A 20,238-nucleotide genomic window follows, 5' to 3' on the forward strand; every position below is an offset into this window, starting at 1 on the left:
ATTCCCGTTCTCCCTCCAGTACACACACCACACCTCCTAGGTATGCTTTTCTCAGCACTACGATATCCTTCAGGAATCCAGTGGGCAAACAGGACACCAGAAGAAATCACCGTATTTTATATATAATTTTTTTTGAAATCACCATATTCTAAAGCTCAGTGGTAGGACAGAAGCTGCACCCAAGCCAAACCCCAGGTCCCTAGGGCAATCGCTGATAGCACCTGGGCAAGCAGGAGGGGCTGCTGCGTCCGGTGCACGGTAGAGACGATACACACACCTGGCCCGTGCTCGGTGCACGGGAGCAGTTAAAGGCACTGGTGTGGACTCAGACACAACTAAATCCCGATTTGGCTTCAAACCAGCTACATAAACTCAGGCCCACTATTTAGCCTCTTGGAATCTGTAAAATCAGAACAGTACCCGTCTCACAGGGACAAGGACAGGGACTGACATGAACTGAAGGCAAAGCCCCCAGCACAGCCCAGGTGCTCACTTGCTGAGTTCCTGTTACCTCTAGTGTCTGCACCCGACTCCTGCTGGGTCATCTGATCCACCAGCAGGAGGTATCTACAGCTGGTCACAGAGGGAAGGGGGCCCTCCGTCACTTACTTTACCCAAAGTTGGCCGCAGGCTCCCTCAGTCCCTGGGCTTCTCTATCCAGGGTCCCCTGTCTATCATGAGTCTGCACCTCGGGTCCCTCGTCACTAGGTATGGTTTTCAGTGCATAGGTGCGCACACCCAGCAGCTGGGAAGGAGACTGGCATAAACACCTGGCCTGTGGATCCCAACTCTCCACTTCCTGGCTCAGTGATCTCAGCTACCAGTGACCAAGTCACTACCCAGTTTCTGAGTTCCAGTTGTAAAAACAGGAAACATTTCCTTCCTTGTGAGATAACCAAGTACTCAGAAGCTTTTCGTTATTAAGGACGTCCAGACATACCATGAGTCACATACCATTCCAGGAGGGCAGCCTGGAGATCTCTGGTGCCTTTTGGTGTGTTTCTCCCCAGTCTGAAGGTCCCAACTGTCCCGAGGCTTTCACAAGTTTCCCAGAGCTCAATTAACCACAATGTGATCACAGTAGAGAAGGCTTTGATTCTTTAAAACACGATTAAAGGAAACCAAGCTGCGTGAACAAGTTACAGCTCCACCCATATGGAAAGAGGGGGCGCGGGGCACGTGACTGAGGTGCCTGGAAGTCATCCCAGTGGCTTCAAAGGCTCCATCCCCTCAGGAAGTCCAGTCACAGTCCTGCCGACATCGGACCACATGGGGTTGGGGTGGACGGTCTGCCTCCTCACCACCTGCCAGGGTTAAGTGCACTGGTGCTGCTGGTCACTGAGCATGGCAGTATGGAGCTGGGTCCCAGCAGGGCTCATTTGGAGAAGGCGGGAAAAGCCACGGCCCCATCACTTGAGAGAGGAGCAGATTCCCCCGTCCCATCTCCCACTACTCCCCCCCCCCCCCGCCCCTGCAGCTGCTTGCCCTCAGGCATAACACGAGACTGGGTTTGGCCAAGCAAGTAGCCACTGAGGGGGCAAATGACGCACTCCGGTACTCAGCAGGGAGCACCTTGGAAACCCGCCCACCGGGCACAATGCACCACAACTTTGGCTTATTGCATGGGGAGCTAGAGAGTGAAAATCAGCTGGGCAGAGGCTCTGCCAAGAGAGCGAGGCTGAGCCTGCCCGGGGCCAGGTGGGGAGGCCCTGATCTGGGCAGGGGCAGGAACGGAAATCTGAGGCATCCCTGGGGCTCATCCCTTGTGGGGCAGCCGGGGTCACACGGTTCTTGGGAGAGTAGGTCATCAGGGTTCCTCGGGCTGCCCGACATTGACGGGCACGTAAGTCACAGGGAAAGGCCAGGATCTAGGCCAGGGCTGTGGCAGCAGCGAGAGGTGGAGGCACGTGGTCACAGTGCAGGTGGACGAGGAATGCAGCGACACGAAACAGAACAGTAAAGAGCAGTCAGCTCCTCAGCTTCTCTGCGGAAGCCCCTCTGCTGCCCTTCTCCTTCCATCACCTTCCATCACCTTCCACCTTCTCCATTCCAGCCTCACGTCTGGGCGGGCTGGACGGAGGGCACGGCAGATGCTGGCCGCCCAACGGTCAGGGCGGCCCAAATATAACGCACGCCTTCCGGGGAAAGCTGCCGGACACCGTTACCTCCCTCACTTTCCACGTACAGGTTGCACCTGCGTCCTGGCTTATCTGAGCTGGAGAGAGTCTCTACCAGATCCTTAGGGGCCGAGAGGGGAAATCAGCTTGACTTCACACAGGGAGCAGGGAGCGCATAGCGTGAGCAGCTGGGGCGGCGTGTGTGGAGAACCCGAGAAGTCGATGCCAGGAAGGGGTAGAGAAGCCACCAAGCAGAGCGGGTGGGCAGGAGATTGGTGGGGAGAGCAGGCCCCACGCGGAGGCCAGAAGAGGTTCGGGCCCAGAGCGCAAAGCTGGTCTGTTGCCGAAACCAGAGAGGAGGCCCTGGCAGAGAAGAGCTTCTGGGGGGAAACACCTCCACCTGCTCGTGGGTGCCCTTCCCGCTTCACTCCCCGTCACGCAACAGGGGCTGGAAAGACAGGCAGAGGCACAGGCGTTAATGGCAGGACACCACAACTGCCCCTGACTGGCAGGAGTCGCACCTGGCCTGAGCTGTTCAGACAGACCCCCGACCCGCAGGGCGGTCCCCGCCCAAGCCACCACATCTCTCAGGGAAGCCCCAAAGTCCCTCAGTCCGACGCACCCCCCCGTCTCACCACATCCCTCAGGGGGAAACCTACCCACACACCGAACCCACACCGAACCCGTCAGCCAGCACCTGCTGGATAAGCTCCGCCCCCAAGACCAGCCCCAAAGCTGGGAGAATGGGAATTCCGACACCCTCTCGTCATGCTCAAGCCCTTCCTTGGAGGACAGAAGGCCACACTTTCCCCTCATGAAGCCACAGGAATTTGGAGAAGGGCGTAACCATCTGTCCTCTCCCAAGGGACAGGCCCCGGGAGCCTCTGAGCAGCTCCATCTGCCACCATGGCTGGGATGAGCCGCTTTGACTCAGTGCCCCCCCATCAGCCAACCTAACCCCACCATCAGTCGACCCGGTTTCCCACCATGTTACTGAGCGGGCTTCCCGGCAAGGCCCGAACCCTTCCTGGGTGACCCTTCTCTAGGCCTGGCCCTACCCCAACCTGGAATGAAAGACCCAAGACCCCATACCTGTCCTTCGCTCAGGATCCCTGGCTCTGGGCGTTTCCAAGACGAAACCAGGAGGATATAGAGCACTAGTAGCCCAAAGGCCACGACCAGCATCCCAGTGCCGTTGGCAAAGACAGCTTCACTGGGCAGACTGGAGTATGGCTGGGTGTTGTTGTTCCTGAAGGTGACAAAACACCGTGGGCCCTCGAGAAATTTTTGCCACCTGTTTTTGCCCAGTGATAGACCCAACACCCTTAACAGATGGTGAGAAAAGCTTCCAAGGACCATCTGTGACCTGGAATGTTAACACAGTTTCTGGTCCCTGCCACCACAAGTATCTGCAGGATGCTTTCCACCTATGAGGAAACTAAAGCTCAGAAATATGAGCTTGCCCACAGTCGTACAACTAGTAAATGGCATAGCCCAGACTTAAACCCAAGTCTGACCTCACATCTTCCTTGCTTTTCACTACCCACCCCCCATGCCTTAAAATAATGGGGGGTGGTAGTGGTTAGGCATGAGGCGGTCATCTTAACCCCCAGCTCTGCCGCCTTCGGGCCGTGTGCCCTTAGGGAAGTTACTTAACTTCTCTGTGCCTCAGCTCCCTTATTTGTAAGCGGCAATGACAACAGTATCCATGTTGTAAAATGATCAGAGGATTAAATTTAAGGCGCTTAGAATAGCTTCTGACACACAGTAGGTACTAAGTCAATCGGACGGTAGATAAGTTTTTTGCTGACCAATTTACCAATCCCAACCTAAAGATTCCATGACCTTCCAGATCAAGAACAAGCCCATCTCCAAAGGCTCCCCACCCCTGGATAGGCCCTGTGATCACAGGGTGCATCTTTGGAAGACGCTATGCCTTCCCCTCGACATTAGAGCTGGGGGCCCCATCCCACTCACAAACTGAAGAAGAGCTTCTCATTAATGCCGGAAATGACAGACGCAATGGACAGAAAGAGGATGACAGCTCCAAAGAAGACGTGGATGGGTTTAAGGAGGCTGCGCAGCCACACGGACACCCACGGCAGCAGGAAGACGACAAAGCCCAGGAACCACTGTGAACACAGGGAGGTGCCTGACTGCACCGTGCTGTTCCCGAAGGTGTAGCAGGCCATCCCGCCCACTGGGCCCCCGACCCCGCAGTGGCCTCTCGCCCTTCTTTCCCAGCTCAAACCTCCCACCAGCTCCCGCACTATGGTCGATTTCTTAGCCGAACCAGAATGTTCCACGAAATGCTCAGCTACAAGCCCAGTCTCCCGAAAGCCCAGCCACCCTTGTAATGTCTCTGCTGCCTTCCAGTCCTGCCCCATAAAACTCGCCTGTGCAGGGCTGACGTCAGTGTGCAGAAACCACTTCCAGAATTGCTTCTGGTTCACAGAAAGGTGGGGACGGGGAAGGTGGAAAAGATCACAGACCGCATCAGCGTGGTATGTGCTATGATAAAGCTAGGACAACGGAGGGGCAGGGGGATGGGCGTGGGAACTACCAGTCTCCTGCGGCCACTTAAGCTGCCGATTCTATGGGATGCGCCCTGCAGGGCCATCTCTGGGCAATAACCGGAGGGAGTATTTGGTGCGGATGCCAGCGAAGTCCCAACCGGAGCCCACGGCCGCCGTCTGGGAGCGGGAACCCGAAGGAGAGGACCCACCTGGCAGGCAAAAAGGAAGACGGTGACGATGCCCAGCCAGCTGTGCAGGGAGTAGAGGCTGACGGTGTTTTCGTGGTTGTGAAACTGAAAGACGACGACCAGCCCCAGCACGGTCAGGATGAAGGCCAGCAGGTGCAGGACTGCGTGGCCAATCTTCCATGGCAGCTTGGGCCCCACCCACGACTGCGGCAGGCGGTACACCAGCGATGCTGCGGGAGAGAACGTCCCAGGGCCCGGCCTCTTCCCCTCGGCTCCCCCAGCACGTTAGGGGGAATTAACCTGACGCGGTCCCACACCGCCTCCCAACCAGAGAGGAAGGAAATGCCAGCACGCGGCCACCCACTCCCCGGCATCTCCTCTCCTCACATCGTTTCAGCCGTGAAGGGCGCAGAGGGAGACAAAACAGTGACCAAAAGGGAGAAGCGGGTTTCTTGGACCCACCGGTCTGTCATTACATAATGATGTGTACATATGTCATTACATAACAAATGCACTCAAGCACAGTTCTGTGGGTGAGAAAGCAATGTTGCTTTTGTTATTTCTTCCGCCTTCTTACAAGCGCAGTTAGCTGTCACAAACCCGGGCTCTTAATCGGGTTACACAGACCGAGGTCCACAGCCCGGCTCTGCCTCTCAGCTCTGTGGCCTCTTGTTTCTAAATCTCAGTTTCCCCATCTGTAAAATGGGGAGAGCGGCAGAGCCCATCTCACAGGCTTCTCGTAGGAACAAAATGGGCTGAGGTATCTGAAGTGCACAGGATAAGCAGCTACGACCAATGTCATCACCGTTCCCATTTTACAGGTGGGGAAAGTGAGGCTCACTTGGGCCCAAGGCCCAGCTCTGGATGCACGGGGCAAACACGGGCCTGGCACGGGTAAGCAGCTTCCTCATGGAAGGACCCGTGTCATGAGACGCTTCAATCTCCTGCTCCCTAAAGCAGAAGTTGGCAAACTACAGCCCATGGGCCAAGTCCAGCCTGCCATGCATTTTTGTGAGTAGTTTTACTGGGACACGGTCACGGATGTGTTTTCATGTCATCTATGGCTGCTCACGATACAAGAATAAGGATGGGTAGTTGCAACACAGATCGTAGAGCCTGCAAAGCCTGGAACGTTTACTATCTGGCCCTTTACAGAAAAAGCGTGCCAACCCCCCGCCCCAGAGTGTCCGTGAAGCTCTGCTTCTCAGATGGCCCCCCTCCTCACTACTACCTTCCTGTAAATGACACCCGGGGCCACAGACAGCCCGGCCTCCCCCCACTCTCGTAGCCGCAAACCCAGCAGTGACAAAGGCCAGCTGTGGAGAGGGAGAGCTCTGCCCCGGCCGGGTCTGGGTCACAGCACGTCTCCCAGGGCCTCGTACTCACCAGCACTGTAGACCACCACTGAGCCAGCGACCATGAACACGGGGTGATAGTTGAACATGAGGCGGCTGGTGCCATCCCAGGCAAAGCCACCATGCCACAGCTGCATCCAGTAGACGGTGAGGATGACGCACATCAGGCCCAGCAGCGACAGTGCATAGAAGGACAAGTAGAACCACCCGACAGCCATTCTGACCAGGCGCCCCTGGAAGCAGCAGAGGTCACACGTCCCCGCCGGCTCTGCTGGCTGGAGCGCACCCCACACGCCAGCTAAAGGAGGGAACACAGCTCGCTCTTGCCCAAGGGGTGGATGCTTTTCACTTCAGATCTCCTGCCACCAGCCCGGGCACTGCCCCGTGAGGCCCGATCTCTGGTTATGGACAGTGACACTGGCCCCACCCCAGCACCCAACGGTACACAGTACGGCCAGCTTGGGCCTGCGGCCGGCTCTGGAGAGGGCCCTCCTCTGCCGGGGCCGGACGTCAAGGCTCTGGGCCCAAAGCCCTGCGATTAGTCTCCCTTCACAGGGCCAAAAGGTAAAGAATCCACCCCACCCTTTCCCCACGGAAAATTAGGGATAGGAATCAAAATCCAGGCAAGAGTCATAGAAACGCCTCAGCCCTCAGTTCTAACAGAAGGAGGCAAAACCATAATCTGCAATGAGCAAACACACCATCATTAGGAAGAAGAGAGGAAGTCCTGTGATCTCCCACTTCTACAAAAAAGTTCTTCCCCAGACGGTGAACTCCGTGCGGCTAAACCTCCCACTGAGGAAGTAAGATCAGGCTGTTGCTCTAGAACCCCCCACACTCCACACTTGCAATTGGACAACAGCCCTCAGGTGTCCCCAGGCCTGACACTTCTGCTTTCTCTTCCTCCGCGGAAAGTTCAGAGGAGAAAGGAGGAAGCAAGAACTCATGGTCTAGAAAGCAAGAGTTTATTTTTAGCTTTCCCTGTGTACCTGATAAACTCAGAAACCAACTCTGGTTTCAGACAAATGCCTCGGGCCCTAAGCAGTTGCACTTTAACACCAGGCAGGTGGGAGTGAGGTTTGGCGGGCAAACACACAAAGCCACAGGGCCGTCTCGGCTTTTCCGCTAACTATACCTGTAGGCAGCACGGGCCCAGTTCTCAAGGCGGTCACCCTGTCCCACGGGCTCACACCAAGAAGGGGACACTGCGGCAGGCTGCAGTTCAGATCCCTTAATCTGAGGCCGCTAACAGAGAGGAAAGGAAGTCCCTGAAACCGGCCAGAACTCCCAAGGAGGTAACACACTGGATTCCCTCACCTTTAGAATTAGTGGTAGGCTGACAGAGTGCGGGCCTAGGCTCCGTTCCTTATGAAATGAGGCATCTGGAGGAAATCACTTGGCATGTGTAGGACTCAGTCTTCTCATCTGAAAAAAGGCACAGTAACAGGAATAGAACTTACTGAGTAGAACCCGTGAACACAGGATCCCATTTGCTCCTCTTGACAACCCTGTGAGAGGTCCTCAACCCCACTTTACAGAGGAGGAAACCAAGGGTCAGAAAGATTTGGGGCACCTGAGTGGTTCGGTCAGTTAGGCATCTGACTCGATTTCGGCTCAGGTCATGATCTCACGGTTTCGTGAGTTCAGGCCCCACGTGGGGCCCTGTGCCGAAGTGTGGAGCCTGCTTGGGATTCACCCAGTCTCTCTGCCCCTCCCCTGCTTGTGCTGTCTTAGTCTCTCTCAAAATAAATAAATAAAACTTAAAAAAAAAAAAAAAAACTTAAAAAAAAAAAAAAAAGAAAGATTAAATACAAGCATTAGGACCCAGTAAAGGGGTAGGAAGTTTCAAATCCTTGTCCGTTTGGCTTCAAGTCCCCTGTTTTTTTACCTTGACCATAGGTTGTCAGAAGGTCAAGTGAGGGGTGCCCGGGTGGCTCAGTTGGTTAAGCGTCCAACTTCGGCTCAGGTCATGATCTCACAGTTTGTGAGTTCGAGCCCTGTGTCAGGCTCTGTGCTGAGAGCACGGAGCCTGGAGCCTGTTTCGGATTCTGGGTCTCCCTCTCTCTCTGCCCCTCCCCTGCTTATGCCTTCTCTCTCAAAAATAAATAAACATTAAAAAAAAAAAAGGTTTTTTTTAAAAAAAAGGTCAAGTGAGAAAATGTCCGTTAAGGACGCTGTGAGAGCTAAATATTCTGCTTTTCTCAATGTTGTCACAGCAGTTCATCCTAGCTACCAACTAAAGCCTGAAGCTCGTGGTCCCCGTGGCTGCCCAGGCCTCTCAGTGGCCCCAACAGCATGTCACGCCAGTTCTCTCCATGACAGGTGTCCACCTAATCAGAAAAACACACTGAGCTCTCACAATGTGATCCAAGTTAGCAGTCACCACAGAGAAAGTTAGATCCGAGGGCTGGGGGAAAACCAAGCTTCCATAAGGCTAGAAGGAGAAAATAATGTCTTCCTAGAAGCTTCCTGACTCAACTCCTGAGCTCAGAGATTTGCTGCCCAGCCTCAGAGGCGTCCCCTTAGTCCCCGTAAGAGCAGAGGAAGTTTCGGGTCACCAGATGTTCAGTCACCCCCCAGTGAAGTCAGCATGAAGCACTTGGTCAGCAGGCTCCATCCATCAGACAGTATCTCTCATGACTTTCTTTTCCTTTGGAGGAGAAAAAAACAAAAGTAAATATAATCCAAAAGAGACTGTCTCCACCCTCCTGGATTACTGCCCTGGGACAGACTTAGAATATTCAACGGGGACACTTTCCTGAACGAGGGCCGCAATATTACACTGCTCACAGTACACAGAAGAGTCCTTCCTCTGCCCGAGTGTGCAAAAACAGAGAAAAAAAGAATACAGTGAAAACTGCAACCCAAACGCTGAGAACAGTCTTTCATTTATTCCAAGAAAGTAGGTTTGTGCTATGATTTCAGGGTGTGCTCACCATTGTTTGGTCTCTGATTCTGCCCATTCCAAAGCAGAAATCCCCATACGCTTCTACAAAGGCCCAGAATGGTAAATACCTTAGGCTTTGTAGGCCGGACAGTCTCTGTCACAACTATGCCATCGACTCTTCTGATGTAGTGCAAAAGCAGGCACAGACACCTTCACAAATCAACACGGCTACGTTCCCCCAAAAACTTTATTTGCGGGCAAATTTCAGGTTCATGTTGTCTTTACGTATCACAAATATTATCCTTTTCGTTTCTGTTAGTTATCTAAAAATGGAAAAACCTTGGAGCGCCGGAGTGGCTCAGTTGGTTAAGCGTCCTGACTCTTGATTTCAGCTCAGGTCATGATCTCACAGTTGCGTGAGCTCGGGCTCCACGTCCAGCTCTGCGCCGACAGCACAGAGTCTGCCTGGGACTCTCTCTCTCTCTCAAAATAAATAAACATTTTTTTTAATCCAAAAAAAAAAATGCAGGTGTGCCAGATTTGGCCTGGAAGTTACAAGTTTTGTCAACTGTGATCTAAGAAATATACTCCCCAACCTAATACTTTCCTCGGTCCCTTGACAAAAAGGATTCTCCCTGGCTGCATCAGGCCCTGGGGTAGGAAATGGGTAAGTTTCCATTCAGCTCTTAATCTTAGGAAAAGGCTCTATTCCAAGCTCTTATAATATAACTTTTATAATTTAGAACTACAAGCAGATGAAGGGATAGAAAGTCAATTTGTTGTTCCTGCTTCCAGATGAATGGTGGGGGATTTAGGAATCCTGAGAATCAGACTTCGGGTTCAAGTCCTAAACGCTTCTCTGACAGATCAAAATCACTGGGACCCAAAGAAAGAAAGCGACTTGGCCACGGTGAGGAACCCAGGTTCACTTCCCCTCAGCTCCAAGAACGCCTCACTTCCAAACGTAGCTTCTGTAAAATCAGGGCTCAGGAGTGAGGACCCCTGAACTCCAGCCAGGAGGTAGGTAAGCAAGGTGCTCCTTAGCACCACAGTGATTACAGACCCGCCCTTCCGGACTGCTCCCGTTTGGCTCCGGTGTCGGGAGAACCGCTCCAGGAATCCGGAGCCCAATCCCTGACTCTTCTGCGGGGACGGAGGGCGGCTGTCGGTCCTAGCTAACCTTCGATGAAAACTACGGCGAGGAGCTCCGCCTGCTGACTGCGACTTCCGAAGAGCTTTCGTGCCTGTGCAACCACACCTGTAGAAGGAAGGGCACGGACAGCGGTGTCCATTTCCTACAAAAGAAAGCTGAGCCCGAGCGAGGGGTAGCGACAGCACGAGGGGAAATAGCAGCGGAGCCAGCACTCGAACCCAGGTCCGTGAACTCCCCACCCGAGCTCTTTCTCACCCCCGAACCACAGAGGGTCGCAGGGGTCTCTCGGACCCGCCTCTCGCCACCCGGCGCCGCGGCTACTAGGACTCCAGGAAGTTGGAATCGGGGACTTTCGAAGACCGACCCACCCGCCGGGCACCGCCACCCAGTGCCAAAAGAGCCGGGCCGCCGCCCTCTCTTATAGGCTCATAGCACTTCCGGCCGCGCGCGCGGCCGCCTGGGAAATGAAGTCTGGAGTTGTGGACTCCAACATCAGTCCTTCCGCTGGTGTTTCTTCCCTAGGGAGTACCGCCCCGGCTCCGCCCTGCCTCTCACCCCGTCCCCCGTCTCGCGTTCGGGCGGACGCGAAGCCTCTCGCCTGGGGCTGGGTCTCAGCAAGGCCGCGGGACAGCGACTGGGAGGGACAGGAGCTGGACGCGGCGACGCCGGGAAGGCACCAGAGGACCGAGCCCAGGGAAGCGGGGGCCCAAACATGGCGGCCGGGCTGGCCACAGAGCGCGGAGGGAAAGCCGAGGACCCGCGGACAGCCCGGCACGGACGGCGCCCGTGTCCGCCATCTACTTCCGGGATTTAAAACGTCTTCCCGGAAGCCAGGCCGGCGTCCCCATGACAACCGACGTTGGATCTTCGAGGTGAGCGTGCTTGAGGAGTGGGGAAAAGGGACCAGGGTCGGAGTTTTCGTTGTCGCTGTTTGGGTTTGGGTGTTTCGCCAAGACAGCCCCGTGTTGAGGTGAATTGGGAAGGGTGAGGAAAACTGCCCTGGGGGCAGAGGGAACGCGGCACCGAGCGGTGGGACGGACCGAAGACGGCTTCGTTCTGTCGCGCATCACTGCTGCCCTAAAGCGGAGGTCATCCTTCCCGTAGATTTGGCGGTGGGCGCTTCTGGGTCACGGTTCCTCACGACAGCTCTCCGTGGTGGCCCGTGAAGTCCTAGCTTAGAGCGCGGGCTTTGGTGTCACCCCCCGTTGTGAGCCCTGGCTCTGCTCACCAGCTACCTGGAGGAATGACTTGAACCCTGACCCTGTATTCTTGTCTTTAGAACAGGGGATCATTCTTAACTACCTTGCAGAGCAGTTGCGAGGATTAAAGGAAGTTATACTTGGTTGAGGTTAACGTGGTGCTGGTAGGGGGTGATAGCTATCAGTATTATTTGACGAATGAGTGAAATTGCCATCATGCAGCCACTCGGGGGGGGGGGGGCTTCTTCACCAGGTGAGGTGGATGCGGTTCGCTAACCTCTCAGAGCCACTGTATAATATGGGGATTATATTCGTAATAACGGTCTCCTTCTCAAGATGGGTGTAGGAGTAAGTAATGTAATGAATATAAAGAGTTTGTAAATTGTAAAACATTTTATAGATGTTAATTAAAACTTTTTAAATATATATTTATTTTTGAGAAAGAGAGAGAGGGAGACAGAGAATCCGAAGCAGACTCCAGGCTCCCAAGATGTCAGCACAGAGCCCCCACGGGGGTGGGGCTCGAACCCAGAACTGTGAGATCATGACCGGAGCTGAAGTCAGACACTCGACCGACTGAGCCATCCACGTGCCCCTATTTACAGATGTTAATTTAATTTCACTCTCTTACACTTCACAGCATTTTGAAATTTGTTTGTAGATTTCACCCGGCTGGAGGGGTCACAGGACACCTTGGGCCTTGGAATGTACCTTCCCCGGTGCCACTATGTGGCTGCCACCTTAAACATAAAAGTTTTGCAGGAGACCACGATTTCCTCTCAGCCTTTTCTGCCTGCACCTCTTCCCACTTCTCCTGTGCCAACGTCTTTCCCACCCAGTGACATATCAGCCTGTTACATAACAGGCAGCTTTGGGCAGTAGTTAAGAGCACAGACTCTGGACTCAGGCTGCCTGATTCTGAATCCCAGCTCTGCCACTGCTACTGGCAATGTGATCTTGGACAAATAATTTTTCCTCTCTGAGCCTCAAGTGTCCTGTCTGTAAAATGGGTAGCGTAATGATAGTGTGTCTTCTACTTCATGGGGTTATTATGAAATTTAAATAATGTTAGTGCTGAGGATAGTCCCTGGCAGGGATGCCTGGCTGGCCCAGTTGGTGGAGCAGGTGACTCTTGATATTGGGGTCATGAGTTTGAGCCCCACCCCCACCCCCACAAAAAAGTCCCTGGCAGGGGCGCCTGGGTGGCTCAGTCGGTTAGGCATCCGACTTCGGCTCAGGTCATGATCTCGCGGTCTGTGAGTTCACGCCCCGCATCGGGCTGTGTGCTGACAGCTCGGAGCCTGGAGCCTGTTTCGGATTCTGTGTCTCCTTCTCTCTCTGACCCTCCCCCGTTCATGCTCTGTCTCTCTCTGTCTCAAAAATAAATAAATGTTAAAAAAAAATTTTTTTTTTAAAAAGTCCCTGGCATATTGTGATATATAAAGGTTTGCCGCTTCTATTAGTATTAGAATTAACATTACTACATGGCAAGACAGTCATTCTTTGTAGTACTCCTGGATTCCTTTGAACTCAAAAGTAGTTAGAAAGAGTTCTGCGTTGGGGCGCCTGGCTGGCTCAGTCGGAGGAGCATGTGACTCTTGGTTTCAGAGCTGTGAATTCAAGCCCCATGTTGGGTGTAGGGATTACTTACAGCAATCAAGTAAATTAAAATGAAGAAAGGAAAGGAAGGAAGGACAAAATGAGCTCTGCGCTCAGAAGCTTCCAGGAATGGAGAAAGTTGGAGGGTGAGAGTCCCTAGAAGGAGTGACTGGTGGATTTTTTGGTGGCGGTAGCGGCTTGGTCATTGGTGTGTCCCAAGCACATAGAATGCTGCCTGGGACGTAGTAGGTCCTCGGTGAATATTGTATTCGTGACTTTGTAACGACCTTTTTGTTTTGTTTTGTTTTGTCCTCAACAGGCCCTTGTCTTAGAGCAAGGGGAACAGCTCTGATCCTGAGGAACCAGTGCTTCTCCCTCAGTGCTGGGGAGAAAGCCAGGAGCAGTTTTCTGGGTAACTGTGGAATGTGCCCCGCTGGGCCCACCGGAGCGGCAGTAGGATGCTCCAGACCGGTAACTACAGCCTGGTGCTCTCCCTGCAGTTCCTGCTGCTGTCCTATGACCTCTTCGTCAATTCCTTCTCGGAGCTACTCCGAATGGCTCCTGTCGTCCAGTTGGTGCTCTTCATGTGAGTTCAGGGGGTGGGACTGGTCAGCTGAAGCCAAGCAGTTAGAAGGCCCCGACTACGATTATGATTTAGCGTTTTAAAGTAGCTGATGGAAAAACCTCAGGGAAAATCAAATTTCACCCATGTTGGGTACTCCACGGTACGGAGACGTGTCAGAGGTCCTGCGTTTCTATACTTCTAGCAGGGGCCCGGGATACAGGGAGCAGTCAGAGGGTCAGACTGCTCACCGTGTCATTTTCTTCCTCTGTGAGTAGAAATCTTGGCTTCCACTGCCGTGAAAGGGGGTTGCAAAATGGCAGGTTAAAAGGGTACTCGTATCAGTTCTCTATATGGTATGGAAGCGGTTGGCATTTTTCCTGCACAAAGATTCGGAGACTCCATGAGGCAAGGTCTCGACAGAAGACTAGTGTTCGGCACCGTCTTCCTTCCTTCGGCACTGTCGCATGAATACGTGTGACGGGTATTCATGGGCCCGCCGGACCGTGTTCTAGTTGCAGTGGCAAACCTGATAATTTCCTGCTCTCACATGGCTTCCATTCTAGAAGCCCCCATTGACCCCTCCCATCGAGAGGGACAATGAACCCATTTTTTTCAAGATAATTTTATAGGGTAATAAATGTTTACAATGGATGTGAAGTAGGTGGGGGTGGGGAGGGGAGGGCTACCCTAGGCGTAGGGTTAAAGAAGAGTCTCTCTGAAGAGGGGACACTTGAACTGAGACCTGAATGGCACTAAGGCACCGTCTGTGCAAAGATGGGGGGAAAGGTGTTGCCGTCTTGCTAGATGAAAATGTCTGACGGGACCAGGTTATGCGACAGGCGGGGCCGGCTTTGGACAGAGAGAAGAAACCGTCTTCTCACCAGCGTCTAGAAGTTAAGAGTGTCAGAGCGGGAAAGCCTTGTGTGTGGACTGCGGCTCAAGTGATGGGGCCAGCCCGTAGTTTTAGTCTCGTGTCATTTGGGACCCAAAGCCCATGCTATCTCTGGGGAGTTTCCGGAGGTCTAGATCACAGGGAAGGCCAGACTTCATAGTGTCCCTTAGGACCCAGGGCCAGCTCTTGGGTCGTCCCACAGACCCTGTGCTTTGTTTTATGTTTGCAGCATCCAGGATATCGCAATCCTTTTCAACATCATCATCATTTTCCTCATGTTCTTCAACACCTTCGTCTTCCAGGCTGGCTTGGTCAACCTCCTATTCCATAAGTTCAAAGGGACCATCATCCTCACAGCTGTGTACTTCGCCCTCAGCATCTCCTTTCATGTCTGGGTCATGGTAAGAGCGGAGCTCTGAGTTCCTGAACCCTTAAGGGACTAGGAGTAGCTTTTTCTCGAGGAAGCCACGAGGAAGCCAGCATCATTCTTTTACATCTCAAAGAATCCTTGATGGGAAACCGGTGAAATGAGTGTGGTCCCGCCTGGGGTTGGGCATGTGAGAGCTCCATGAGGCACCTCTGCCCAACCTTTTGTGTTAAAGAACTGCCTTATCCAAGAGTCAGGGGCCATTTCTGGAATATTCAGCTCACCTTTGCCCCCAACAGTCCAGCCAGAGCTAAAACAGGAAGTCGAATCCGTTTTATCATTAGCTATTTGGGCAGGTGGGTGTTGAGACAGGGAATTCTTAGGCATCTGTGTCCCATGGGAAATGGCCAGGCCAAGAGTGCCCCTTGCCCTTTAGTGCTTCGTGCCCTCTGCTCTGTCCCCGTCACTTATACTGGAAGAGCCCTTCTCCAGTGTGCCTCAGAGCAGATGCCAGGTTTCGTGGTTCCAGATTTCTCCTGCTTCACGAATGGTTCTGTCTGTTTGGGTATGGCCTGTGTTTCTCGCGTACTCATTTGGATGGAACACAGTAAAACCTCAGGGTTCTCTAGTCGTTCCTATACTAACGCCACCTTAGACTGAGCCGTCTGTTAAGCTGCCCTTGTTATTCCACGGAGGGAAGTAGAGCTCACAGGAAAGAAAGAGCAGTGCCAACGTCTCTAGGTGCTTCCCGAAGAAGATTGTCTCTGCTCTCCCTCCTGGGGCCAAAATAGGTCCTGGCTTTGTACTGTAAAGCTGTTAATCTGATTAAACCTTGAGGGCACTAAGCCTTTATCTGACAGGAACCGAGCCTGAGATCTTCAAGGCAAGACAGTGACCACACTGAACTCCTTCCTAAGATAATGTATAGCACTTCTCCTTGGAAAAGGCTGTGGAATGGAAGGAAATAAATAGCTTAGTTCAAACTTCCTCCTTCAGGGTTAAAAGGATATTTCCTTTGCGGCAGAAAAGGGAGTTTGAAGCTCCTTTGAGAAACACTACTTGGGGTTGTGGGAAGAAAGGAGGGGGAGATTAGCCTGACTTAAAACCACGTGGCATGTCTGCAGCTAACCAAGGTGGAGATGCTAGGGCCTCATCTGGTGGCTAAGCTTTCCCTGTCTCCTCATGTCTCCTGCAGAACTTACGCTGGAAAAATTCCAGCCGCTTTGTCTGGACAGACGGACTTCAAACGCTGTTTGTATTCCAGAGATTAGGTAAGGACCAGAGCAACCTCAGGCCTCACTTCGGTGCCACCATTGGCTCGGGCTACTAAGGCCCTTGATCCTGCCTTCCCCGTCCATCACGGCCAGCATGGGATGAGTGGATCAGCCGTGGCAAGAACAGGAGAGATTATGGCCCACTGCCCTTGCTGGGAGTCACTGGGAGATCCTGAGGCAGGGCGCCCCTCCGCCTTGGTAGGTTTGGTTCTTAGCCTGAAACGAAGACTCAGGAGCGTCCCTGAAGCTTCTTCTCTACTTATCCACAGCGGCAGTGTTATACTGTTACTTCTACAAACGGACAGCCGTGAGACTGGGCGATCCTCGCTTCTACCAGGACTCGTTATGGCTGCGCAGGGAGTTCACACAAGTCCGGAGGTGACCGCTTCTCGTCACGCTGATGGAGGCCTTTCCTTCCTGACAGATGCTACGCTTGTGGTCCTGTGGGGTGGGGGTTGGCCCTGTGCACAGGAAGCAGCTTGACTTTCCTAGGACAGGCTCAGGCACTTGTGTTCTGCAGTCAAGAAGGAAGATCTTCCCTCTTGCAAGTTAAAGTGTTTCCCAATACAGATTTCAGTACACACCCCTCCCCGGCCTCCTACCTCAGGTCCCTTTTCCTTTTCTGCCCTCTGCTCCTCTTCCTCACGGAAGGCGGTGAGGCTTTATCCTTGGCGAGCTATCACTTAGCCTGGTCCAGGAGGGGCTCCTGGCACCTACCTTCTTTGCACCAAACACTAATTAATGACTGAAGGATGCAAAGAGTGTCATTTCTGAGCTCCTGACTGATGACACCGTAGACCTGTAGATTTTATACCCAAGGCGCTTTTTTTTACATTTTATAAATAGGAAATAAATTGAATTCTTTTTCCAGAAATGGTGGAGTCTGTCTGTCTAGCTACATCTCTTCGCAGATAAGAGGCGTGTCAAGTCCTAACCTAGCGTCTTCCTGAGCCACAGAACAAATACAGATATTTATTGAGTGCCATTATGAGTATAAGCTATTTTTATAGGAATTCGGGATGTAATCTGACGCCCCACCCCGACCCTTGGAGTTCCAAACTTCGGTGCTTTATCCAGACTCTCCCTGCCATTAGGACCCTAAACTGCCCTCAGAAGAATAAAAATGTTCCTTAGCCTGCTTTGGCAAAAGAAAATTTTAAAGTGCATGAGCCCGTAGTATCCGTTTTCTGTTGCCAGAATAGTGTGTAACACTACCACGAAACTTCACTGGCGCGTAACAACGAACAGTTACGTGGCTCTGGAGTCTCGGGGTTCAGCTGGTCGGGCTGGTTCAGGTGATATCTGCCGGGCTTGCTCATGTGTCTGTGGTCAGCTGTGGGTCAGCCAGGCGGCCGTGATGATCTTGGGATTTGGGCTCTTGGCTAACCTGGGCCAGCCTCAGCTGGAATGACTGGGCTGTTCTGGTTCTCATGACTCATCCTTCAGAAGACTAGCCTGGGTCTCTTCACATGACAGCGGCCGAGGAGCAGAAGAATGAGCCCCATTGTGTAATCTTCCTTCAGCCCTCTGCTTTTATCGTGTCCCTTAGACCCCCATTGGTCAAAGCAAGTCATATGACTGAGCCTGGGGTCCAAGTGGGAAAGCACTACAAAGCTTCCTGGGAAAAGGCACGGATACAGGGAGGGCCACTGATTCAGTCTACCCCACCGGAAAGTTGTTCTATGGAACTCATTGTTCAGAGGTACTTTAGCACGGAGGTTGGCAACCTTTTTCTGTGAGGCACCAGATAGTAATTATTTTAGATTTCAAGGGCCACATACATGGTCTTTGTTGCAACCATAAGCACACACAGGTGCTGTGGTGTTTCGTATAAATACAAGGTTCGTGGCAACCCCGTGTCGAGCCAGTCTGTTGGTGCCATTTTTTCCAACAGCATTTTCTCACTTCATGTCTCTGGGTCAATTTTGGTCATTCTCAAAATATTCCAAGCTCTTGCGTTGTTAATGTATTTGCTGTGGTGCTGTGTGCTCAGTGATGTTGTTGTTACTATTGTAATCGTTGGGGGCACTGCGGACCGTGCCCATGGTAGACAGCAAATATAGGCCATAAGTGTGCGGCATGTCGTGACCACTCCACCGACTGGCTGTCCCCATCTCTCTCCCTCTCCTCGGGCCTCCCTATTCCCTGAGACACAACATTATTGGAGTTAGGCCACCGAATAAGCCTAAATGGCTTCTGAGTGTTCGAGTGAAAGGAAGAGGTGCATATCTGTCACTGAAAATCCAAAGCCAGCGTGACTGAGCTCAGTGAGGAAGGTGGGCTTCAAAAGCCAAGATGGGCTGAAAGCGAGGCCTCTTCGGCCGAGCGGTGAGCCAAGTTGTGAATGCAAAGGGAAGTTCCTAAAGGAAATGAAAAGTGCCACTCTGGTGTTCATACACACGAAGCAAAGCCACCTAGTTGCTGGTTCCCAGAGAGTCTGAGCGGTCTGGAGAGAAGACCAAACCAGCCTCAACAGTCCTATAAGCCGGCGCCTAACCTGGAGCAAGGCCTGAACGCTCCTTAATTCTGTGAGGGCTGAGAGAGGTGAGGAGGCTACGGAAGGAAAGTCCGAAACTACTGGAGGTGGGTTCAGGAGGCTTAAGGAAAGAAGGCATCTCCAGAACATCAGAGTGCGGGGGGAGCAGCTTCAGGTACACAGGCAGGACCCTCCCTCCAGGAAAACGATTACAACTCACTGGAAGCTCGAGTGACGGTTCGCAATTTTTAGCAATTATTTTGTAATTAAGGTATATACGTAGTTTTTTTAGACATGATGCTAGTTAACACTGGCTTGACCGCAGTGTAGTGTGAGCACAACTTAGATATACACCAGGAAACCAAAGCATTCACTAGACTCGCTCTATTGCGATGTTTTTCTTGTGGCGGTCTGGAACATTGTGAGGGCCGTAGCGTGTGCAACCTCAGCGTCGTAGCGTGAGAGCAGCATGGTGATAGGTCAGCGAGTGCCTGTGGCTGTGTCCCCATAAAACTATGGACACTGAAACCTGAATTTCATATCATGTTCATGTATCACAAAGTATTTTTCTTTAGACTTTTTTTTAGCCACATAAAAAATGTAAAGCTACTTTTAGCTCAAGGGCTGTGCAAAAACAGGCTAGATTTGCCCCGGGCCAAAGTATGTTGAGCCCTGGTTTAGAAGCCTAGAATCAAGTTCTGGGGAAAGAGAGACTATAGGTAATCTGCTGTGCTGTCGAGACTTTAACAGATATCAGGGGCGCCTGGGGGGCTCAGTCGGTTAAGTGTCCAACTCTTGATTTCAGCTCAGGTCATGATCTCACGGGTTCGTGGGTTTGAGCCCTGCGTTGGGCTCTGTGCTGACAGTCTGCTTGGGATTCTCTTTCTCTCTCTAAAAAAAAAATTTTTGGGGGCGCCTGGGTGGCGCAGTCGGTTAAGCGTCCGACTTCAGCCAGGTCACGATCTCGCGGTCCGTGAGTTCGAGCCCCGCGTCAGGCTCTGGGCTGATGGCTCAGAGCCTGGAGCCTGTTTCCGATTCTGTGTCTCCCTCTCTCTCTGCCCCTCCCCCGTTCATGCTCTGTCTCTCTCTGTCCCAAAAATAAATAAACGTTGGAAAAAAAAAAATTAAAAAAAAAAATTTTTTTAACAGTTATTGAAAAAGTACAATGTTCAAATAAACCGTGTAAGGGGTGTGTGTGTGTGTGTGTGTGTGTGTGTGTGTGCGCACGCGCACTTAATATGTTCATGTGGTACAAAATTCAAGTTCTAAAAAGGTCTATGCAATTAATCTTTCCATTGCTGTATCTCAGCCACTGAGTTTCTTCCTCCCCACCCCACCCCCGCCCCTCCCTGACAATCTACATTTACTTATATACTTCTTATAAACACTGTAACATGTCAGAAACATTTTTACAAAAAAAATATACAAAAGACAAGAACAAAACAGTTGTCATCATCCTATCCCAGCCATTTATTTCAAATCTTGGATGATATGTGTATATATTTTCAATGCAGGTGTGATTATGGGGAATATGCCATAAACCAGTTTACTCCCCACCTCCCCCCACCCCCCCACCCCCAACTCAGCAGTAGGAATGTGTTTTTTTTTTTTTCAACGTTTATTTTTTATTTTTGTGACAGAGAGAGACAG

The 20,238-nt window shown here is 52.3% G+C and overlaps 2 protein-coding genes across 12 annotated transcripts; one reads left to right on the forward strand and one right to left on the reverse strand.

Annotated features, from left to right (window-relative positions):
• Positions 1 to 1,075: 1,075 nt before the first annotated feature.
• LOC115524559 (cytochrome b ascorbate-dependent protein 3) lies at positions 1,076 to 10,855 on the reverse strand. 11 transcript variants are annotated; one of them, XM_032594899.1, is made up of 9 exons: positions 10,472 to 10,633; positions 10,244 to 10,321; positions 8,735 to 8,826; positions 7,494 to 7,601; positions 6,208 to 6,409; positions 4,843 to 5,051; positions 4,095 to 4,249; positions 3,210 to 3,366; positions 1,076 to 2,565 (listed from the first exon to the last, which is right to left on the reverse strand). In XM_032594899.1, the coding sequence occupies exons 5-9, from the start codon at positions 6,392 to 6,394 to the stop codon at positions 2,542 to 2,544; spliced, it is 732 nt and encodes a 243-aa protein (XP_032450790.1). In that variant the 5' UTR covers positions 6,395 to 6,409; positions 7,494 to 7,601; positions 8,735 to 8,826; positions 10,244 to 10,321; positions 10,472 to 10,633; the 3' UTR covers positions 1,076 to 2,541. The 11 variants fall into 11 exon arrangements, with proteins under 11 accessions (XP_032450790.1, XP_030186799.1, XP_032450789.1 ...); XM_030330939.2 differs by having other exon boundaries at positions 8,536 to 8,826; XM_032594898.1 differs by having other exon boundaries at positions 8,750 to 8,826; positions 10,127 to 10,321.
• Positions 10,856 to 10,999: 144 nt separating this feature from the next.
• Positions 11,000 to 16,986, forward strand: TMEM138 (transmembrane protein 138). Its single transcript, XM_030330943.1, has 5 exons — positions 11,000 to 11,088; positions 13,334 to 13,600; positions 14,701 to 14,872; positions 16,034 to 16,109; positions 16,382 to 16,986. The coding sequence occupies exons 2-5, from the start codon at positions 13,473 to 13,475 to the stop codon at positions 16,492 to 16,494; spliced, it is 489 nt and encodes a 162-aa protein (XP_030186803.1). The 5' UTR covers positions 11,000 to 11,088; positions 13,334 to 13,472; the 3' UTR covers positions 16,495 to 16,986.
• The last annotated feature ends 3,252 nt before the right edge of the window (positions 16,987 to 20,238 follow it).

The sequence above is a fragment of the Lynx canadensis genome, chromosome D1 (assembly GCF_007474595.2).
Source record: "Lynx canadensis isolate LIC74 chromosome D1, mLynCan4.pri.v2, whole genome shotgun sequence".
Lineage (NCBI taxonomy): Eukaryota > Metazoa > Chordata > Mammalia > Carnivora > Felidae > Lynx > Lynx canadensis.

Bases quoted from the DNA above. Each gene is read 5' to 3' on its own strand.
- LOC115524559 (XM_030330932.1), bottom strand. The intron at 5,052-6,207 runs GTGAGTACGAGG...TCTCTCCCGCAG, and splicing joins AGTGGTGGTCTACAGTGCTG to CATCGCTGGTGTACCGCCTG. The intron at 2,566-3,209 runs GTATGGGGTCTT...CTGTCTTTCCAG, and splicing joins GGATCCTGAGCGAAGGACAG to CCCCTGTTGCGTGACGGGGA.
- TMEM138 (XM_030330943.1), top strand. From the start codon at position 13,473: ATGCTCCAGACCGGTAACTACAGCCTGGTGCTCTCCCTGCAGTTCCTG. The intron at 13,601-14,700 runs GTGAGTTCAGGG...TTATGTTTGCAG, and splicing joins GTCCAGTTGGTGCTCTTCAT to CATCCAGGATATCGCAATCC. The intron at 16,110-16,381 runs GTAAGGACCAGA...ACTTATCCACAG, and splicing joins GTTTGTATTCCAGAGATTAG to CGGCAGTGTTATACTGTTAC.